Below are 17777 nucleotides of genomic sequence, written 5' to 3'. Positions count from 1 at the left end.
TTCTTGCCACTGTATCCAAGCTCTGATTGCTATCTCTGTAGGGTCACACTCTCATTTCAGTCTTGATAAGTCGTGAACCACTTCATGCTTCAGAGGCCCATCTGTCAGGGCTCAAAATTCTAGTTATTTTGCTAGAGCTGAATGTTTTTCACACTACAGCATAATCTACACTCTTCATAAGGTCTGAGTGACTGAAAATCTGCATCAAATCAGAGATTTTGAGCTAAGCCGGAGGGTAAAGTAAAAAGAAAAAAAATATATATATGATGAAAGGGGAAAAAATAAGACAGAAAGACAGCAGTGATAAAAGGGAAACTGGAGCCAGAAAAGTAGAAAATAATAAAGGTCTGGGACTGGAAGACAAAAAGGTAGCATAAAAGTCAGAGGAGGAAAGATACACAAAGATTGCAGCAGAAAGCAGGAGGGAGAGACAGGAAAAAGTGGAGAGATGGAAAGGTTGCTGCCACATCACTGCGGCTTCTCCTGACAATCCCTCATCTTTACATATGATAATCTCAGAAGCCGCAAATGAGCCACCACAGCACATATGAAACACCAATAATCTCACACTCAACCAAAAGTGACAGGCACGGTTAGTCACTGGGAGAGGCTTGAAGCTTTCTGCTGCTGAACATCGTCAAACATTAATCCTGACTGAATCAGTCTCACGCACTTTATCTGGGGCAAAACATTCAGGACAGAAACGAAAAATTTCCAGCTGTCAATACTATGTATGTATGAAACCCCAGTGTCCCAAGGGATTTGTGTGTGGTAAAGCAACTAAATCAAGACATGTATACAAGTACACATGCATGCATATTCTTCTAAGGTTATGCACAAATAAAAAAGTAGCAAATTACTGAATGGATAAAATCACATAAAAGCTTAGTGTGTATTTTATCGATGAGAATAAAAAAGTTACAAATATTAAAAATGACAATTAAGTACAATTTTTTTTTTCATTGTACTAATTGTACTTAATTGTACTTTTTTTCAGGTGCAACTTTTCAAATCATATTCCTGTAGGCAAAATGCAAATTAAAGATTTTAAGTGATTTATGAGAATTTACTTTTTATATTATCTATGCACAGATTTAGGTGAACATTCACAGATGTGTACTTTTACACCAAATGACAATTATCCCATACATTTGCATCTTTGATAAGATTCAGGTTTCTGCACACTGTAAGCAGGACCTCAATCTGGCCTTGTAGTGTTGGATCGTACATACAAATCACTGTACTCACTGTTCTGATTCTGTGTGTTCTTCATCATGCTTGGATTTTCTGTTGGGAAGAAAAAAAAAAGAATTATTAAAAATAATCAAGTATTACTGTTTTTATTGAAATGTTGATTGACTCAGTGGATGAACAATGGGATTAGTTAGAATAAAGAGCATGGTTGAGAAATAGACAAAAAAAACAGAACAAAAAAAACATAATAATTCTCTGACAGAGGTTGTGGCTGTTTAATGAAGCTGAATTCCATGGTTCCTAAAGAACATGGTAACTGGCACATCATCAGTGAGAAATACCAGAGGTTGTTAATGGACCTGGGAACACAGAGCACTACATTGGAGCAACCAGGACACATTTTAGCAGCAGTGAGAGCTGGGAGCTACAGCTGAGGCCAGACAGTCAAGGAAGACCTCTGAACACTCTGCATTTAATAAGCTACATAATGTCTCTTCTGCACAAAATGCTCTGACAATATATATTCAATGTTCTCAAAGGGATAAAGTTAATTGCTAAAGAGAGAGCAAGACTGTTTTGCAGAGTATTACCAACACTCTTAAATTCCACTTTGTGAGCTAAATTTAGATGTTAAACTTTGTATAAGCAGGTGGAGGCTTCATATACAGCACAGTGTGGAACTTCTTTGCTCTCATTGCAAGCACATTAACACAGCAGCTCCTCAGAGAGACTCAGAAATTAATGTGTGCACTCTCCATATGGGTCCTTGTGTTTGCCTGCCCCTGCAAATTTGCTTAAGTACACATATCTGTGGGTCTCTGTATGCAAGTGCGGTTTGGCCTCGATGTTTGTCACTGCCCGATTCTCAATTTGTGCTGACTCACCTGCCTCACAGTTCCCTCACAAGATATTATCACTGAGAATGGCTAAAGATAGCATTGACATCATCAATATGTAAGTGCTGCTTGTTGCTGAAGAGTCTTTACACCAAGTCCTTATTATAATCCATTATTCCTGATGGTGTATGTCGAACACTTGCTGAAGTTAACAGAGCCCCCAAATATCTCTTCATCCTCGGGAGAGAGAAGAGGTGTCACATCTCAGCGCCATGGGGGATGGTGCCAAGGTCACTTAATCACCATTTACTTCCCCTAAGCACGAGTGGAAGCAATCTACAAGGAGCAGACAGACAGATGGGCCATACTAGGCACATAGCCGATGACACCTGAGGATGCATCAGGATGTTAAATAGACATTAGTGCTCTTCCTAGCAAAACGCCTCTCAAGGTAACACCTTCCTAAAGTGGCTCTATCCCCTTAAAGTAGGTTCTTATTAGACCCACCCAGTAATTTATGCATCTGTGACAAACTTTATACTCTGTTCACACGAATGTTTCTGGCAGGAGGATATAAAAAAAGATGGATACACATTCTTTTCTTCAGAGTCACTCAAGTATAGAACAGTGTCAACCTGATTGATGTTAAAAGGCCACTTCTGGACTCAAACATGTCTGTGCATACCACACAATTAAATTAATTATGTTTCTTTTTGTTTGTTTATGTCAAATGCATCTTAATATCTCAAATGTGAAAATAATAAAACAATCATTTCAAATATTAAGAATGTGTAATATTGCTGTTTTTGCCTTTCTATACTCATCTGAACTTTGAGACAGTTCAGTCACGTGAGTGTTTTGAAATGGCTTCTTTAATAAGGATTACTGTTCGCGCTGCTTGCATGGTATTTTCTGCATATGATAAGCAAGAAGGAAGGTGGAGATCTGCTGAGGGACGCTGACTAAAACTATAATACAAAGGAAATGATAGAAAGTTCTCTCACAGATGTTAATGATGAGAGATTTTAAAACAGTATTTTGTAGGTGAAGCCTCAAGCAAAGACCTGAGCCTCCTTCACATTCACAATGGATTTAATGGAATAAAGAAATGTGTGGCCTAATACAAAAAAGTCCACATTCTCAACACTGAGCTTTGGCTTTTCTATTACTGTGAAGCCACTGAAGTCAAACTGAATTGAAAGTGGATGTGATTGCCATTGTAAGTGACTGAGTAAAGGGAATATTCTAGCAGGTAACCGATGGGCCAGAGTCATGTCCCATTATGTAAAGTGAAAGTTGCTGTGAAAAGTCCTAACAGAACCTATTTGATTGAAACTCTTCTCACAAAAAGCTCTTGATGGTACATCTCAGTTGTTCCAATAGTCACTCCAGAGTAAACAGAACCAGAGGAGCAGGATACACAGATCTAAAAGAGCCCATAAAGTTCTCCAGGTCATATAACAGCACTGGTACATCAAACACATCCAAATTACAATTAACATCTTACCTTAGTGTAGTAATCTAGCATTAGCTTGGTCATTGAGCAAAGTGCTTTTCTAACACTGTTGAAAACAAAGGTCCTTTGATTTAATGACAGGCCTTCGATGGCATAGTTGGTTTTTGGCACAGCGGACAGAACAGTACTAGACATGCTATTAACGACATACACACTAAATCCCTTAGAGAACAGTTACTTTCAGTTTGTGCCACCTTAAAAAATGTGAATTGTTGAGCCAATTAGGGATAAAATCTGTATTAATCACACACAAATACATCAATGATTCATAGTTAAAAGTGGCCACATAAATCTCAAGTAATTTTCAAAGATACTATAAGTTCATTAATCAATGATTAGTTTTGTGAAGTTATGCCATTTTCAGTCAGTTACATTTAACTAAATAATTGTAAAAGTCTTTATCATTTGAAGCAAGTTGCAAAATTAGGAGAAAAAGTTGAATAATTTAAAAGAAAATGAAAATCAATGAAAATTAAATATAATTGTACTTTAAGTGCTAGTGCAGTAAAGTCGCAGAGGTAAGCGTACATACCAAAGACTATGAGGCGAGTGTGCGTATCTGTGGAACCCAAAGGATTCTGGGCCGTGCAGCGATACATGGAGCCGTTAAGTTCTGCTGGCACTCTCTCAAGAATCAACACCTTCCCCTCTCGCTCAGTGCTGCCATCCAGCAGGCGGCCCCCCACCCGCGTCCAGGTGAAGAGTGGCTCTGGGAAAACCTCATTCTATCAACACCAGGATAGGATGGAGACAGACAAAAAGGATTGGAAACAAAATAACAAGAGAGGAGGTTAGGGGTGTAAAGGCAGCTCAAAGAGAGTCTGAGTCTCAGCCATGACTTTGAAAGCAAAGCATGTGTGAATAATACAAGCTCTAATTTTCCCCTAACAACATACATTAATAATCAACACTTCACTTTAGAACACATTTGCCTGATCCTCTTCCTGCTATGGTTAACTATTAAAAAAAGTTAAAATAAATTGAATTCTGCTTTAAAGCAGAAATGCATGAACTCAGATAATATTTTCTTCTTTGGTAAATTCAAAGGTTTTTCACTTGTAAAAGATTGCTTACAATCATATGTCCTTGTACACTGAAATCCTTAAAGCAAGCAGCACTGGCAGCTGTTGTGCACCAAAGTTAAAATTTGCACATGTCAAATAATATTTAAATTCAAATAAACTGCAAAACACTGGGGGTGTGCTGATATTGCAATTTCTCTCTGGGATTAATAAAGTATTTTTCATCTCATTCATATACCTGTACTGATGACAACCATAATGCAAAAATGGATTATAGTGCTGATGATATACTTAGAATATTATGATTTGATCTTATGTAAGGGAAAAAATGAAGAGGAAGAAAAAAAACAATTTCTGCTCCATATCTCCAATAACTTGATTGCATTTCCCCCATTCTAATAGTTACTGTCATCAATGCTTAGAATGTTGCGAAATTTTATATAATAACAGTCCGACTACACGTGTTTTGTGCTCAAATGTAAGAGTTGGGAATAGCCTGATGTAAATACTTGCATTAAAAACCAATCAGAGATTCATAAAAGACATAAGAAAAAGAAACTGTGCTTTATAAAGAAATTAGCTGTAAGATAAATGTGCTAAAGTTCTAGTCCAGAAAGAAGCATTTTGTCTTATCAGACATGGGGAAGGCAGCATTTTCAGACTTGGCACACAATCTTATCAACTCGTGAAACCCTAAAGCCTTGGTCCAGTGAAGGATAAGGAAAATTTGCTTTTTGATCAGTCTGCACGCACTGATGCCTACGCTGCTGAAAGGCCCAACTGGCTGTATGCCACAGTCAAGCTTGTCTGTAATAACCAATCGTAACCCTGCTCACAGAGAAGAGTAAAAGAATCCCAAGGTCACTGGGCAAACATAAACACATGTATAAATCTGTGCAGTTAACAGATCAGTGCCCTTAACCACCAACAATACAGAATGTTAATTTGGTCTCCTGAAAGTGAAATAAAATCAAATCTTGCTGATGATTCCTGAACAGTGCCTGGGAAGTCACAAAGGAGGTTTTTGCTGTGGGCCATTAGTGTGCTCTATGTCAGGATTAGTCCTATTCTCCTCACCTGACTGGATCAAGCTGCCTGCCTTCAATGTATCATTCCAGTCAAACAGACCATCGCCAGGCCATTCACACCAGGGACATAGGTCTTTTCAGCAGGATATGATAGTGACATTAAAACAATCCCTCTCTTTATTGGACTACTTAGCCAAAAAGCAGTAAAAATCTTAGCAGCTTGTACATCTCCATTTTCATTGGTTAGGGCTCCACTGGACTCCAATTATACATAAACATATCCATATCTTTTACTTCAGAGTTTTAATATCCAAATGTTTACTGAAGTAAAAACAAAATTGACAGCAAATGCAAAATGAATCAGTGTTACACCAAAGAATGACTAACTCTTTTTAAGCATTTTTTTTGGTAATTTGGACATCACAATAAAGTTTTTTATTTAATTTATTTAGCAACTATTTAGTTACAAACTCTGCATTAACAGACACAATCATATCCTTCATTTCACACCAAATGGGGAAAAACATTGTTACCTTGCTATACTGAAGATTTTAAAGTAGCGACCATAAACATTAGTGAACTTGGTTTCAAGGATAATAACTGAAGTACCAAGCAGGTTTTTTTTTCTCATAAAACTCTAAGGCTTTTTTTTATAACAGGAGAGTCGCCCCCTCCTGGTAGTTAAAAACAATGCAGGTTCCAGTCACTGTTATGCCTTTAGAGAAGCTAAGGTGCATAACATTCTGCTAAAATCTGCAACATTTCCCCTTTTTTTTTCTTGAAACAAAATTACCAAAACAATAATGTAAAAATAAATAAAAAAAATTGTATTCCACAATTATAAATGAAGGGGTAAAGCAAAATAGGTCTACTTAACATGATCTATATGGATTTTGCACTCTACAGTGAACTTTACCCTTCATTTTTGTAAAACCCCATGCACTTACCCCAGGCGATCCTACCTGGAATCCTTGCACGGTGATGTGCACTGTGTCCCCTACCTTTGCCCTAGTGGGGGTCATCAAGAGTTTAGGACCCTTAGGAGCAGCTAAAAAGAAAAAAAAAAGACAAAGAGACAAAGGTCATTGTACTGAGCATGGAGAGCAAATCCTGCCAGACACCTGTTTGGTCACAGAGGGAGAGAGACAAATACAATTTCCTGTCAATTAAGGTCACAGAGCGAGAGGCGAGGGACCTGCAGTTTCTTTCATCCAAAGGCCTGCGCTGGATTTATTCCCCTTTGGAGAAAAAGGAACTAAATTGGGTAGATACTCATTACTGGAGGAGAATGGGAGTGCGACGGGTGGTGTGTGGAGGCAGCGAGATAAGGGACACTCAGAGAGCTAATTCCCTTGTCTTGGTGTGGACAACAGCCCCCAGATGGCTTTAATTTCTACCACATAAAACAATAGGGCCGATTTTTATTATTATGAAATTGTGAGGGGCCAGTGATCGTCTTGTGTCTGAGGTGTCGAGATAAAATGAGTGATTTGCATTGTGTTATAAAAAGATAAGCAATTTCATTACTAATAAATTACGAAGAACACAACATTAGGCCATTATAAGCAAGTTCTACATGATTTGTGATGATTAACAGTTCCCTGAAAAAAATAACTGCTCCACATGCAGTATTAGTTCCATATGTTAAACCAATGGACTGAGCAACACATGCAATGAGAATCAAGCAAAGGGCATCCAATCAGTAATGCCTTCAAGTCCATGGAGTTCTGCTGTTAATTTAGTCTGAACTCTTAATATAAATCACACTGGGTACTTGTTTTCATTGATAAGTTCAACTAAAGGATAAATATAAGACAGACAAATGACCAGAGGGTTTTAGCCATTAATCTGGCAACAAACTACTTTGGCTTTACTGTGGCTAATGGATCGTCATCTTTTTGGGGGCAGTAATTGACTGCAAGACCATATAAGAGTAATGTTTAAAGACTTACTCTATCAAATCTGAGTAGGATGAAGCATACAGAAATGCCCTTGTCTTCTACTTTTTCTCAAGCAAAACCAGAAACAAAAGCATTTGAATTGCACAAAACAGAGAATTAAAGTAAAACATAGAAAGGGAAATAGGAAATATTCACATTTCATAAAAAAAAGTATTTATTCACTTGTATAAATGTTTTCATTTGTCCAGAATAATTAAGGCAAAATGGAGCAAATTCCCCAAGGACTCAAAATGTTCATATGGCAACAAAGACCTCATGAACACACGCAGAGCCAAGTATTCCATCTCATGTCCATGAAGGATGGCATTTCACAGGCTAGGTCTGGCATGGCAGTGTGAAGCTCTCTTTCCACTTAGACACTAATGGAAAAGTATTTTTAAATGCTCGTGTCATGGAGTCACATAGAGCTTGCAAGGCATATGGCCGGGAGATGATGGCCGATTTCTGGGACTTGCTCCAGCAGTGACAGTTGGCATCCTACGTCACCACCTTTGATAACGGCAGCATGCACTGTGATGGACATGACAGAGCGTCTCTTGGGAGAGGGCATCTCAGGGGAAATAGGCTGCAGTCCAAAGAGACCACCTCCTAAACTCCTTCACCTTGCAGAAAAAAGGACTGTTTTTATTCCAAGAGAGATCTGAGAAAAAAAATAAAAAAAACATACTTCCCAGATAAACAACTCTGCACCCTATATCAGGTGTGCTTCAAAATCAAAGCAAGACATCAGCAGGTCTGCACAGCCGCATGACAGACTGAAAGGAACCTGTCGCATTAGCTGGTGAATGATTCTGTTAAAAAAAGGAAAATCTAGAGGGGAAAGCAAACAAATTTATTAAGACCCGACTTACTGCTGGATGATTCAACTGAGGTGAATTATGCTCAGTGTAATATCTGTCACGGACTAAACAAACATGCATCGTCCTGGTGACCCAAAGCAGAGTGTAGAGCAAGTTGACATATAACATATCTCATATAGCTATATGCACACTGCTGAACAAATATATAGATTTAAAGAATTAAAGATATATCTTTAAATGTACAGATTTACTAAAAGAGAACTTCTGCTCTGACTTTCTGGCAAAGTACAAACCGAAGCACTGGACCTCTTGCTGCAGTGTATGTGATGAGAATTCATTCACTCTGCCTAAATTTGCTGAATAATAAAGACCTTAGCTCACCTAAATTCAAAACAAATAACTTTTTGTTTCAATAATTTAGATGCACCATTCATGAATGAACAAATTTTCATGAATACAGCTTTCCGATTCCTGACACCCACCAGCAGCTTCAGTAACATTTGCATGGTGAGCACAGAGCCAATCATGAATATGCATGAAGTCTGATACAACATTGGTCAATTGTCAGACTGTCGCTTGCTCTCCTGTGGCGATATTAAATCTCTGAAAGATTTATTACTTATGAGCACAAAAAAGATCTTCCATTCATTTCCTGACCACACACACAAATGCACACACACATGCACCTGAAAGAACTGAGAGGGTGTGTGTCTGAGTGCAATAATCCAGTTACAGCTGCATGATTTAAATGAATAGGATATGGAAGTCATATAAATTCTTAGGTGAGCCCTTTTTATACACCAATCACATACATAATGCTGAAATACTCTGAAAATTAAAAGCCATTTTATCTGTAAGGCAAAACATTATGTCAAATCTGAACTGAAGCCATGGTAGTTTGAAAGTAAATATTTAAAATAAAATAATAATACTTCTTTCTAAGAGCCCAAAATAGGTAGATAAATCCTTTGAATTGAAACTGTGCACTAACTAAAATCAGCACAAGCACATTTTCTGTTCTCCTTTCACTGGATGGTGGGATAATTTAAGACGTTTGGTGGTTTACTTTACATGTCTTTAAAGAACATTGCAGTGATAAATTAATGACTTCAGTAAAAAGAAAGGCTTATCAAAATATTAGCACTTTTGACATTTAGCAAGCGTTTGACTCATTCCTATGTCATTTGTTATAAAACTTCACATGAAAATGGTAAAAAAAAAAGTAGTTCCTGCAACATTTTTTCATGGAATGACATTTTAAACCAATTATATTTTTCAAGTGATGCTGGCGTCTCCCTCCTGTATGGATGTAAAATATTTCTATTCATTTTGCTCATGAAGGTGATAGTTATTACATTTAAAGACAATTTTCTAGTATGACGCATTCTAGCCTGATAAAGCAACAACAGCTAACAAGAGCAACAAAAGCAAAACACTTATATCAAATGATGCAAACCAAGAAACCAACAAATAATGTGTTAAAGCCTGGTTAAACATATTGTTTATTTATTTATTTTATCAGACTTTCATTTCCAAAAACTATTACATAACACATCACATAATTTTCTGTCAGTTATCTATTATCCTACATACACAGTTCCACTCCTTCAAGCACAAGTCTACGAAATTACAAGAACACACTTGAAAATAGTCCTTGAAAAGTGTTACTTCAACCAAGTGCAACATGGTAAGTCTGACATATCTTGTTGTCTTCTAGCTCTGGTATTTATTTATCTACCTTTGAAAATACAAGAACTCTATGCTAACCCATCCATCATCATCATCAGTCAGCAAACATGAAGCAACCAGTCTCATCTACTTTTGCCACCTTCATCTAATGCTAGCATGTTCTGACATTGTCTCTGTTTATCATTTCAGGAGTGCATGGCTGTCTTCCTGGAGGACTAATGCCAACATATCCTCTTCTGAGTGGTAATTTGATGTGCTGGATGCTAGCCATAGATTTTATATCAAACCATTACTAAACACAAATGTCTCTCGCAAAGTAGGACCTCTGTTCTCTGAAATCACAAAACTGCATTATAATTTCTTCAGCTGGCAGTATATAGGTGAACAAACCAAATCGGGACCAGATTTTTCTCCCTTAAAAATAAAACAGATTAAGAGGCATGGTTGACAGACTAAGGAGCTTAAGGGTCGTATTCAATAAAGTTCGATCAAGGGCAGCATTTCTGAGATAGTCCTTTTAATTATATAATATTGGTCAGTGGTGTCTAAATTCTCTTTTGACTTCTCTAATTCAGGCTGACTTTTTCAATAATGGACCAGGGTTAACTCAATCTAGTAAAAGACAGCTCGATGAATTGCCCTGTCAGTCACTTGGAGTTGTGCGTTTGCTGCTAAACTCGCAATCTGCTCAGCTGTAACAGAATTAAGCAGCATCAAATGTGTTGTTCTGAGTGCATTTGCAAGGGAGACATTGGGAGGTCCGATTGGTTTCCGAGTGCAACACAGAGACAGCAGGAGATTAAAAAGAAGAACAAATGAGAAAAAAAATGTGTGTGTGTGTTCAGGTGGAGTGTTTTAGGTGTGATAGGAAAGGGAGTAGAAAGCAGATGAGCTTAATGTCGTAGGAAAAATGAGAACATCATGCAAACAGGCTGTATTGTACTCACCTAAAGTGACCTCAGTCTGCATGGGCATTGACAGTGCTGGATGCTTGACTTCACAGCTGAACAGGGCGTCATTATCAAGCTGAGGGTTGAGGGTCCAGGTGAGTCTGGCCTGAACCACAACAGAGCCGTCACTCTGGGGGATGTGCGTGTGGCTGAAGTAGTACAGAGGGTCTGTGCTGTGTACCCAGCGGGGGAATTCCCGGCTCACTACTGTCTCGGGGATGGCCTCTGTTGCAGGGCTTGGCTCGTAGGCCTGCTGGCCTTGAGTGTGGACACGCTGAGGGCTCTCCGTGTACAGGCGAGCTGATCGCCTTTCGGGATCAAGAAGGGAGAGGGACCTTTGCAGTTTAGTTTCGTCAAGGTCCCTGCTGATGAGAGGCCTGGCTCCTCTCACCCCTGCTGCACTTCCTCCTTGTTCGTTAGTGGAGGGCTGAGTGTAGGAAATTACCTCTATGAGCTCGCCATCACGCTTAAAGTACACCTTAAGAGTATGGAAATGGAGAAAATTGAGAGGACAAGAAAAAAAGAAGGAAATAGACAATTTAACAAACTGAGATTGTTCATGTAAAAAAATGTTTTGATACATACAACTGAGGTCTGGTGAATTTTATTAAAGGTGCCTTGTGAGGTTTCTACATCTTGGGTGGTACCTCTTTTCTTTATCCAATGCAAATAACAGAGTAAAAGCACATCTTAAAAAAATTCATCATGGTGTATGGCCATTGAAAACCAGCCTGAGGAGGTCCGGATAGTTTTCCATAAAGTCTACAAAAAAGTATTGTGTAAAGGTGCAAAACTTAAAAAAAGGTGACAAGAATATTTTTCTGGATAGAACAAAAAATATTGTTTTTAAAAGATCATTATGACTATGCAATAGAAATAAAGGGATTTTAAAGGCGAGTGCCTTGGAGCCTTTGTTCTATCTAGCCTACTTTATTCTACCTCAAGACCACCTCGCACAAGAATCCAAGCGTTACTACACAAAAACTTTGCAATGAAAATGAAATGCAATTCATTTTAATGTTTCCACATCAGTGCAAAAGTCATTGTCAAGTCTGTTAATAAGCTGCAAAATCCACATTTGACTTTTAAAATATATTTTAAACAAAAATAACACTGACAGTACAAAATATTTGCTCAAAATTCAGATATGGAGGAAGAGGGGCTGGTTGGATGGGTTGATCCCCCTTTTAACCATTCACCTTTGAGAGAGAAGAGATTAAAGGCCAATATATACACTTAAACAATAACTTTACAGCACTTTTCTCCTATTAAAATTGGGTTTACAGTAGACTAAATCATTACTAGAATTAGAAAATTATTTGTGAATCTATTTTTTAACAATATCAACATCACCGTGCTATTCTTACAGATACGTGTAAACACATGTTACAGTGAAACTATTATTTCCTGTTTGACATTAGGTGTCACATCACTTGCTAAGAGTTAGACATCAGAAACTATAAGGGTTATGGCAAAAGTATATTCCATTTTACAATGAAACCATCATCTTGGACACCATTTTAGCCTTCACATGAAGCTATTCTTATAACTATTAGAGGATGCATAATCTTGGAACATTATTATGGTTTAGCTGCATGTACATATGCCACATGAGCCCATTTTGGAGAGAACGACAATCTTATTTTGCCACAATTCCCAAATAGGTTTGGAGTGAAAACCAGTCATAACATTCCTATATCAATAAATGTGGAGATTGAAGAGTCATTCTCCTGTTAAGTTTTTCTGTGACATGGAAGCTAATCAATACGGAAGCAAAGTCATCCAAATAAAAAAAAAGGGACCTTATCACGTTATAACATGATAGTTCATTGTAAAAACTTTAAACATATTATATTATATCACGATACGTTTTGTGGTGAAAATGTGTAATATAGACCATATTTGTCCTTTGTATAATGCAGTGGTTCCCAAACTTTTAATGCAGGCCCCTTTTCATTAACAACAGTAATGTAACGTATGAAGGAATGTGCCACGAAATAGTTTTTAGTTTACTGGCTGCTACTTCGTTAACTACAGTTAAAATCATGTCAGTGTCAGAAGGAATTATCAACTCTGCTAAACTGTGACGCATTTCAAACCAGGAAACTTCACAATCTACTTCAGGTGAATTGTGCTTTTGATGAGATGGATGCAGCTTTAGTACAGCAACTTTACTGTATGTGACAGTTGTGTCATATATATTGGTTTTGTAACTTGTTTGGCTTCATACTGTCAGATGCTAATATTTTGAAACATACAAGACCCTGTGGTCTCTCTTCATTACCCACCATTGACCATTACAATTACTTGACCATTACCTTGCAGGCTAGGGCAAGATATGCCAGATCTTATTTTGTTTTTGTTTTTCATTAGTATTTGAAATCTCTGTTGTCTATTCATCATTGTTTACCCATTGGTACTTTTATAAATTTGTCCATGTTTTGTTAGCAGTGCAAAATGCTAACATTTAGCATTTTTTCTCCCCATATAGCCTATTTCATTTCAGTATTAGTTTTTAGAAGACAGCTTACAATAAAATGTATCACATTATAACGTGATATGCTTCACGTTTTTAGAAACAGATTATCATATTATAATGTGATAAAGTTCCATCTTGATGAATGTAAAATAAACTACATTAAGTAATCCTAAAATAAAATCTGTTAAAATTGCACAGCCTGTATGACTTGAACTGAAAATGTATATTTTCACAGCTACTGGCTGAAACCTATCACCATGAAAACACCTATGTGTCTGGACTTGAACCTGGAAGGGCATCTCTGGAGAGATTTGTGAACAACTTACAGTCCCCAGCTTGCATTTGAAGGTTTCTGCTAAGACGAATGAATAAGAGAAACTTACAAATGAAAAGTGTGCCAAGCTTGTAGGATCACTGATAACTGCCATGATCAAGATGACGTGGTAGCTGAAAGGCGCTTTAACCAAGTCATAAGTGAAAGTTATGAATAGAATATTCCAATCATAATGTTGACACGAATTGCATGTAGGATATTCTATTCATATTGATGGTTACACAATAAAGAGCACGGTCTTATTGACTGGTGCTTACATCACATCCCCTTACACCAATGCCTTGTTTGTGCTTTTCCATTCCTTTAAATTGTATCTAATCTATATCTCTTAAGACATGGACCAATATTCAGGCTTCTCCTTCTTTCCCAAAGTACAATCTCTTTCCCTGCAGCCAGTTTTGAAATGACACTTTGCTGCTTTAGTCAGTGCAGGATAGAAAAGCAGTGCTGAGGTGTATGACTGTCAATAATATAATTAAGATCAGCAGTCTTGATAGCTCAACTTAATTACTGCTTACTCCAAAAATAGACATACTTGGGTTAAAGTAATCAGGAAATGTGGCTTATGTTTACATATTCTACAACCACTTGTGTCATGTGTGGTTAGGGATGGTCGGCTTTGTGTTTGATGTCAGAATGTACCTAAAATGCCTGATAACCTTTACAGATGAACTTAACTTGACTCTTAAGCTTTTGAATGCTCATATACAACCTTCAGTGTTAAAGTACTAATTACACAGCATGCTGTTCTCCAACAATACAATTAACATGAAAAATAAACAAAAAAACAGAAGAAGTATTTGAACTGTGAATCAACCACTAAATGTTCTGGTTCAATGACAACTTCTATTTAAACAGTCATCTTCATTATGCTATTTGAAATGCTCTACTATGTGTACAGCAATTATTTGTCTGTTTTGTGGAGTTCAGGTACAGCAGCATGTCTTATTCACCAACAGAGAATTTCTTGCTTTCTGAAACAGGGCAGTATTATCTCATTAATTGTTAAACATATTAAATTGGTGAAGTTATGTTCCCATTAGATCTATGGGTTGCCCTGACAAGGAATTCATGCTCCCATTTCAGCACACAGCCTGTAGATATATTTGCAATGAAACAAGGTTTCATAGCCATTGCCTGCAGCAATGTTATTTTGAAAACAATATGCACTTTTGTGTTGTTAAAGATAGCAGGTCTTTTGGGATCATTTGGTCATCTAAATTCAGTTTTCCAGAGGATCAAAGAATTATTATTATTATGATGAGCTCTGCATTTTACCATAAAGTGTATGTTTGTTTTTTGGTGTGGCAAAAATAGAAAAGAAAAAACAGCAAAGTTCTTCAGTCATCTCAAGGTCTTATTTGTTCAGCCTACATGTGCAACAGAGATTCTGATGCACAGTAGGGCTTTAAAATGCATCGCCCCTGCAATGAAAAGCCGTTCACCTTTGAATTCCCTCTGCAACTTCCACAACACTTACAGGCAGTCTTCCTTCAAATAAACAGTGTACCCACTCATTGTAAAACATCATTTTTTTGCATTAAAGGACAGTGACAAACTCAGACATGTAACAAATGGAAAGGTTTACTTTTAAAAGACATAGCCTGTGGAGTCTCATTCACTTTAACCTTTATTTCAGCAATTTCAAATTAATGATGGTTGGGGGCTTTCTGTGTCAGCCCCCATGCTGCTGAGGTTATGTTTGCCAGGACTGACAATATCAGAGGCCATGTTGTGCTGGTGGGTTAGACCTCTGTATTTATAGCCAACTCTAAAAACTGTACCAGTCTGTCATCAGATTATGTAGAAACACATACACGAGGGGGTAAGTACCCTTGCTTAAAGCCATTTTGCAAGAATTGTTGTTCTTACCACAGATAAAAAAAAAAAACAGTCAAGGTACATTTTCTCCCAACCAACCATTGCTCTAAGCTATTGCCTTTAAATTGTTCTGCAGCCCCATCTACCTGCTTAACACTATTAGTACAGAGACAGGGTTAAAGTATCATATAATATTTTTTAATGCACACTGGTGAAATTATTAAAAGAGGACAATACAACTTGAACTGTTTTTGTACACATATACATTACACATACAATATCATTCCAAGTAGGTATTCTACTACACCCATTCTAAGTGCAACGCTAATTGTATGACTCCGTATGTGCAGGTTTCCATATGGTGACAATTAGTGTTAGCAATTTTTGTCATATGCTTTGAGTCATCTGGAAATGGGCCCAAAAGTAAAATGATACTTTTGAGCTAAATGAATCTAAAAAATTACAGCTTTCATAAGAGTTTTGTCCTTTTAACAAATGCATTCATGGGCGGAGTATGAGGCTGATTTTCAGCTTAAGCCTTATTATCACCTATTTGTTTGCCATTGGCTTCCAATTATCCATTGCCTAGTATCTGCATTTACCTTATGTGCTGAACCACAGCTTAGAAGTCCAATTGCACAATGGGAAGAATAAACATCAGGCTCATCCGAAATGACCTGCTACCCACTCTGAGTCTTCACTGCATATTGAACCACCTCATTAATTATCACAGCAGGAGGAGGGAGAGCGGTGTGGATTAGATGAAACCAAGCACCTGTTCTGTAGCTTTTGTTGGACAAAATGATGTGGGTACACATTAACACCTGTGTTTGGATGTGTATTGTCATCATATTTAAATACTTAGGTAAGCCTTGCTGCCTGTTTTGTCTCCATGGACAATGAAAAGTTATTTTTGGGGTAAAAGAAATATTACGCATTTACACAACTTGACACAGTGCTCATGCCCTGCTCTGCATCAGCTCTCAAGAAATCCAATATAATACAACAGTGCATGTGTTACCTGCAGCAAAATGTCAAGCATTGGTTTACCAATAATGATCGTCCTGCGACTTCCTGCATCTTTGCTGCATGTGAATTTGAGGTACAAGGAAGAGGATTAAACGAATGTTTCAAATACATGAATTAAATAAATGCTGCAGGGAGAGTGAAGTGTTTCTGTGCCATTTCTGCTCTTTTCATTCTTAATTCCATTGCCAGCAGATCACATTATGAATATGAACGTGCTGTATTGAAGATATAAAGTCACGACATGCAACATTTATAATGTTTGAAGTTGAGTAACCTCTAATCACATTTGTAAAGACCCAATATGTAAGGCAATAATTTCCTTTCCTGTGCGAGAATTAAGTGCACCAAACAAAGTTACACATGATTGGATGAAGTTACATGATCTATAGAACTGCAGGTAATAGAATACATCTTTGATAGAAAAGAATTACCACTGTGTATGGTAAAAACAGCTGACATGACCTTCATGCATGAAACTGGAGTACAGTGTTGAAAAAAAAAACAAAAAAAAAAAAAAAAACAATGACTACACAAGATGAAGCAGTCCAAATGGCACTGTGCATGAATATTTACACACAGACTTGCACTTTGAACATGCTTCTGCAACCTCTCCTTGGCATACAAGTGTGTTTTGCAAGTCCTGTTTTGTGGATGGAGATGTGTACTTATTAATGGAATCAAGAGCTTTGGTTCTGCATTTTAAGCCTTGATGTAGAATTATTTAGCTGCAATAATTGGCTCACTCACCTTCAAGCTTATTCAGGAGTCAAAAGGAATATATCCAGGAGCACTAATACAAAAAGTCATGCTGTTGCAACCACACATGTCAAAACACATAGTGTGAGGTTCCTTTCCCATTTAAAACTACATAGGCTAAGCTTTCTGGAAAGAAGACTGGAAACCACCAGTGAAATTCATATTGGAATCTAAATATTTTTAAAAGCCAACTTTATTCATATGACACCTTTTGCACAACAGCAGTTCAGTGTGGTTTGCATAACAGAAAGAACATAGTAAGCAGAAAACTATTAAAATCAGATTAAGACTTAAATGGGTGTGGTTAAAAACAAAACAACAAAAACAGTAAAGTTTAAAACCATATAAAATAACTAAATTAA

At 37.3% G+C, this 17777-nt stretch overlaps 1 protein-coding gene across 2 annotated transcripts in view; it reads right to left on the bottom strand.

Annotated features, from left to right (window-relative positions):
- The window catches only part of igsf21a (immunoglobin superfamily, member 21a), a 172813-nt gene that overhangs the window by 5784 nt on the left and 149252 nt on the right, over positions 1–17777 (bottom strand). The window contains exons 6-9 of one of the 2 annotated variants that reach the window (XM_041980672.1): positions 10994–11474; positions 6544–6644; positions 4079–4271; positions 1249–1287 (exon numbers count right to left, since the gene is read on the bottom strand). In XM_041980672.1, coding sequence (XP_041836606.1) covers positions 1249–1287; positions 4079–4271; positions 6544–6644; positions 10994–11474 — 814 coding nt within the window. The remainder of the gene's footprint in view (positions 1–1248; positions 1288–4078; positions 4272–6543; positions 6645–10993; positions 11475–17777) is intronic. The other variant, XM_041980673.1, reaches the window with a different exon arrangement.

The sequence above is a fragment of the Melanotaenia boesemani genome, chromosome 3 (genome assembly GCF_017639745.1).
Source record: "Melanotaenia boesemani isolate fMelBoe1 chromosome 3, fMelBoe1.pri, whole genome shotgun sequence".
Classification (NCBI taxonomy): Eukaryota; Metazoa; Chordata; class Actinopteri; order Atheriniformes; family Melanotaeniidae; genus Melanotaenia; species Melanotaenia boesemani.
The sequence above is the reverse complement of the archived record's forward strand: the minus strand, read 5'-3'. Positions and strand labels throughout refer to the sequence as shown.